The following is a 5859-nucleotide window of genomic DNA, read 5'->3' as shown; positions in this document are numbered from 1 at the left end:
TATATATATATAGATGTTAAGCCTCAATGATAACTACGTAGTGTATACAGTATCTTCAAAGGATAAAGAGCACAGAGTGACTGAGAATCCTGTAAGTAGCCCTTAGTCACTTATTACCTCTTCAATCGCAGAGACACAGATTGTATGTCTGGAGCCATACAAACTATATCAGGAACTCGTACAGCTGAAAAATAACCTTTTTTCCCTGGAGATTATGCAGATCAGTTTTTTCATGTAATTTTTTTCATGGCAATGCAAACAGTTTTGTCAGCACAGTGGGATGACAGAGTGAGGCTGGGAATGAGTACGCAGGAGCACAGTGTGAAGTACGTTGACTGCTTTACTTGGTGATGTTGCTGAAGAAAATCTTCTGAAACCTCAGTGCAAGGAAGCTGTACAGTAACGTCTGTCCTGTTTCTTAAGACATATTTTGAAGCTCTTTAGATAAGCACATTAGAATGTTTCATTAGTGTTTATTTACAGTGTTTTTTCACATATATTTAGCTTTGACATACCATTTTCTTTAGTTTTTAATATAGGTCTTATACAGATGGTTTCAAAATTAACCTCAGAAATTATGTTCTTTGCTTTAGGGAAGGACCCTGTGAACCTAGATGATTTGCCTACACTCAGATTGTTGGTAATCTGGAACTGTGTATTCAGTAGATACCGTTTGGAATGGCAGGACTCAGTCTCACTAGTGAAATGTGATTCTAAACTTTAATCCAGCACAGGGGCAATTTAGAAAATGCTAATTATTAGTTTCACTGGAAAGGAGGGCAATATCCACATAGATAGTTTATTCAGAATGTAGTACTGATTTGTGAGTTTGCTCTCTGTGTGTGTCTTTACTCCGGTTATGGAATTCTTACAATTTAGAAGAGTTGCTATTTGTGCTTTACTTTCTTGAGAAGTTTTGCAACATGAACAGGGAGGAGATAAGACCTTGGATTTATTCATGGTGTTGTCCTGTCTTGCTCCTAAAGACTTATAGTTCTAGCATCAAATTTTTAAAGCTGATTAATGATGTACATCTATAGTAATTCTAGGAAACTATACATTTCTATCAGCTAAGGATGTATTGTTCATGTTTGTTATTGTTTTTTCTTTTAATACAGTATAGTGCATGAAAGCCTAACTTTAAGCCCAAATTTGTGCTTTTCTGGCTTGAGACTTACACTTAAATTTAGGGATTCTTGCAAAAAGAAACTGGTTTCTGTGTTATAAGCAAATGAAGAACTTCAGCCAAGTTACCTGTTTTTTCAGAACGAACCTTAGTTGGTATCAGAGTAGTATTTGTGTTGCCGCTTAAGCACTTAAACATTGCTCGAGGAGTTAAGTCCTATCTTAACAAATTATACATACATACATAGACACATTCTTTTTTTCTCTTATCTCTTCCTACTCAACTGTTTGAGGCTACTTCTTCCTAGAGGCTTTCAAATTTCATGTGAAATGCATAAAAACTCAAATCAAACTTGGAAGTCCGGTTACTCCACTCATTCAGCTTAGTAACTTGTGGAGTAAGTCTCTCTGACTGGATGCGTGTATGTATGTATGTGATGAGAACTGCATTCCCTTCTGCACTCTTAAAAATAAATTTTTAAGATGTGACAAAAGTATTTTTAATACATTAAAAACTGGCCTCTCTGGGTTCTTGATTGTTGGAGATAATTTAATGTTAGTGCTACTTCCTTAGTGCTCACAACTGAGCTTACTGAAACTTATTGTTTTACAGTGAGTTACCACTGAAAGGCTGATACTTGCTTTATTCCAGAAGTGGAAGAGCAAATTTTTCCATTAAATAATAAGCTAAAATTTCTCTTTATTCAGTTGTCTTATCTTCATTGACTTAAACAATGATATTATGGAATGGCACAGAGATAAAGTTCTAACATGTTTGCTGTAGATAGCTTGACCTTTTTGTCCAAAGCCTCAGTAGTATTTTAGCTTATCTTCTTAATGGACCCAAAAAATTAAAACTCTGTGTGTGAGCTAGCACATCAGTAATCTGCAAATAGGAGGCTTACTACCTCCTCCACCACAAAACACATGCTAAAGGATCTTGCTGTCTCTTTACCTTTGCAAGCTTACAATAAAAATTATTCTGTGCAAATATATAATAGCTACAGAAAGTGTTTCTGCTGGTTTTGTACTCATTTAGAAATAAAGTTGATGAAGAATTTTGGGAATAGGTCAGGGAATAGTGAGTGAGTTCTATAGCTTCCTACAAGAGAAGTGGAGCAGCAGTTACTTTGGTTTAAAAAAATATATAAATGCAGTTAGCTTTTTTCCAGAGAGGGTGAGGGAAGGTAGAAGGAGATTAAAGATGGGAAAGGATGATGCAACACCTTAGTAACATTGTCTCTTCTCTTCATTATTTTGTCTGCATTTCAACAGATGAATTGTTCCTTTTTTTTTCTTAGATTTTTTCCATTTTATCCAGCTCTCCCTAGCCATTTTTTTGTGTTCTGGTCACCTTTGTATATGTGGAATGCCTTGTCTTAGGAGGAGTGTGAGGCGACTATCCAAATTCTCCCTATTTGTTCAATGTACATATTAAAGAGGAATTTTATCTTCTGCGATGTACTCCAAGCTCTCACAGAATGCCTCATTCCTTAAAGAGAACGACATATTCCCTCATAGGAGCACCAGATCAATTGGACAGATTCATGATAGTTTTATGGCTTATGTCCAGTGTTGTACTTTTAATAAAAATAAAAAAAGCTGGGAACTTGATTTATAACACTTCCCCCATACCCCAAGTGTTCTGTGAATCTAACAGACAAAATCTAATAAATACAAGACAGCCATTGCTTTTCTAGTTTTTTTCCCATGTTATTTACTTTGAGAATACAGAAGTTTAAGTGAAGGCTTAAAGTAGTCTCTACTGATAAGGTAGCAAGCTGCTATTCCTTTTCATTCCTTCATTGACTGCACTTTCTAATTTGTAAGTGTAATCATCCAAACACTTGCTTTGAGAAAGCCTTTTCTGGCAACAGATACTCTTGTTGCTACATCTATTGACTAGGTAAGGGCATGATGTCTGGAGAATGTTATGGAAGACTATTCATCAGTGTTAGTAGTCTTAGGAATAGTAATTCCTAAGACTAATAATTGTGATTTGAAAACAGGCTTAATTAGTGTGTTTGTAAGATATATTGAAACATGTTGCCAGGGGTGTTACTGGATAGTATGGACAAGGGTAAATCACCTTCTATTTAGTATAGAGTTGTTAGTAAGCAGAGTGTATCTAAAACAACAACAAATATCTGTCTCCAGAGTACTAAACAGCATGTTTGTTTGCAGCTTCAGGAAATGACATACTTGCCTTGAATTAATAACATTTAAAGGAACTTTTAGTATCCCTCTTTTTTGTTAAGATAAAATAGAGAAGTTTCTCATTACATTTGAGGCTGCTTGTTCTTCTATTGCCAAAGTTGCTGTGAAGTTTTAGTTTTAAACATTTCTCCTTTTTCAGTAGTTCATGATATAATTTTCTTTCAGACACTGTTTCTTTTGTAACAATTTTAGGAAAGGATAATGGGTATTACTGAGAAGATGAAATAGTTACAAATATTGCATCAAATGTTAATATTATTAGTTTATGGTCATCTTAGTAAAACTAAAATATGGGTTGAGAGGGATAAGCAGGATTTAGACTGGGAAAAATTTGAGAGAATCATTAATTTAATACATGTATTTGTTTCATATATAGATCTAAGAAAGCAAAAAACTCAATAGATAAATCTACTGAGACTGATAATGGCTATGTGTCCCTTGATGGGAAGAAGACAGGTAAAAGCAGTGAAGAATGTATGCAGGCCCATGAACGTCGATGTGAAGTGATTAAGCCTGAAGAGTCAGGGTGGAGCGCTGCAACAGTGAGAGATACCTTCAACAGTCACAGTCATCACAAAGTAAGTGTGCTTCATTTCTTTCAAAGCAGGATTATTAATTTGTCAAATGATATGTGAGGTGTGTTTTTATGATGTTTTTGATGCATTCTTGTCTAATTTATCCTGGAAAATGTTTTAAAAATGAAATCAGGCTGAGAGTCCTGAGGCCAAAAGTGATGTTAAGACTTCTTATTCCATCTTTATATTCCTAGCTTTCCTTTGTAGGAGGATCTTTACTGACATCTAAACACTCTCTGCCATTCCGTATTCCAGTGCACAAATTTGTGTGTTGTGTTTTATCTGTGGGTTTTTCCAGACCAGCTAAACAGACTGTACCTTTTCCTGCTTCTTTGGTACTCTGGGCACAGGTCTGTCTCTGTGCTAAAATGGAACAAATGTTGCATTACTGACAGTGTGTAATTTTGAGGTCATTCTGAGCATTTGCCTGTGAATCAACTTCCTTTTCTTTTTTTTTTTTTTTAATTGATCTCTTTAGAAGATAAAGAAAACATGATTTCCTTCTCAAATAAGTAGGCAGGACTCTCAATAGTGAGGAATAGGGATGAGATGGAAGCGTAGGAAGTGGTCATGAAAGAAAGCAGAACTTTTTAATTTGTCTGGGTGAGATTATCTCCTGCATCTCCTGTTTTCATCTTACTGTTCTATGGAATAGCTTTTCCAAAATGTTTTTCCTGGCTTGCTTATCATTGGCATTTGAACATATGTTGACTACTGCTACAGGTCTTATGTTTGACTCTGTCTCACTAGTGTTTACCATCAATGATCAAACATAGCAAGGGTTTTTCCATTATAATATCAAAGGGAAAGATTATTCTCCTGGAAGTCTACAAGTGCACAGTTTTATAAAAGCATTCTTTGTGGATTTCATAACCAAATTATTTGTCAATCCCTTAAAGATCCATATGATTAAGTCAGAATGAAGGTGATAAAGTTTTGTCTCAGGGCAAAAACTTCACTCTGTTGCTCTGCAGGAGGTGCTTTCTCAGCAGTGATAGCAACAGAGGTTCAGTTGTCTTTATCAATTCCAAGCATTTTGCATTCTTGATCAAGTTCAACAAATCAAGGATTTTTAAGAAAAAGTAATTTTAAAGAGTTTTAAGTTTAATTGATAGAATGGATGAGATATTGTCTGTGGTTTAACTTGCTTGGTGAGTACACACCCACATTAAAGAGTAGTTGACAGAGGCTAGAATAGGCTCCTCTCTCCTCCTTCTCATCTCTTCTTACAAAGACAATCAATACATTTTAGTGCCACTGCAAAAGGTAGCAGATAAGACATCCCAGACTGTTCTGCCTGTCCCTCTTTCCTTATGCAACACAGCTGTTAAAAAAGTGAAATGACCTCACCTTGAAGCATCTCAGAAAACAGTTCATCATGGAAGAGAGAATGATGTCTGGGTTGTGGGCAGAAAGGATTTGTTGTGTTTATAGATAATAACTTCACTGTTTTTTGTCCTTTTAGCATTTTATTGATGACAGGAAAACTCCAAAGGAAACTTTACAGGGTCCTACCTAGTGATCTCCTAATAAATGAGAGTGTACAAAAAAAGTTTTCGACAGCTGAATGATCCTTTATTGCCTTTTTTTTTTCTTTCTGTTACTGTAAGGACTACTTTAATTTTAGTTTAAAATGAGGGAAGAGGAAAGTGGAATAAATTAATGATCTGACTATTCTACATGCAATCTGTAGCACTTTACTGTTGGAAGAAGAGGTAAATGTTAACTTTTTACTGTATGTGTTGATAACTCAGTCTTAGAGTGTCTGCTATCACAGTTTTGGTGGTTTGTTTTGTTTTCAAATCTTCTGAATTTGTCTCTAAGCCTTTCTTGGTAGGTTTGGTTTAGGCAAAATATCTTTAAAAATAAGATGTCAGAATTGTTCTTTAGTATAATATGAACTATCCCTTCAAGATCCGATAAATGTTTACTTTGATATCAA

At 35.2% G+C, this 5859-nt stretch overlaps 1 protein-coding gene across 1 annotated transcript in view; it reads left to right on the top strand.

Annotated features, from left to right (window-relative positions):
* Positions 1–3718: 3718 nt before the first annotated feature.
* The window catches only part of LOC104470245 (putative homeodomain transcription factor 2), a gene marked incomplete at both ends in the record, with an annotated part of 5840 nt that continues 3699 nt past the window's right edge, over positions 3719–5859 (top strand). The window contains one exon of the mRNA XM_010085093.1: positions 3719–3920. Coding sequence (XP_010083395.1) covers positions 3719–3920 — 202 coding nt within the window. The remainder of the gene's footprint in view (positions 3921–5859) is intronic.

This window comes from Pterocles gutturalis, unplaced genomic scaffold (assembly GCF_000699245.1).
Source record: "Pterocles gutturalis isolate BGI_N339 unplaced genomic scaffold, ASM69924v1 scaffold33315, whole genome shotgun sequence".
Lineage (NCBI taxonomy): Eukaryota > Metazoa > Chordata > Aves > Pterocliformes > Pteroclidae > Pterocles > Pterocles gutturalis.
The sequence above is the reverse complement of the archived record's forward strand: the minus strand, read 5'-3'. Positions and strand labels throughout refer to the sequence as shown.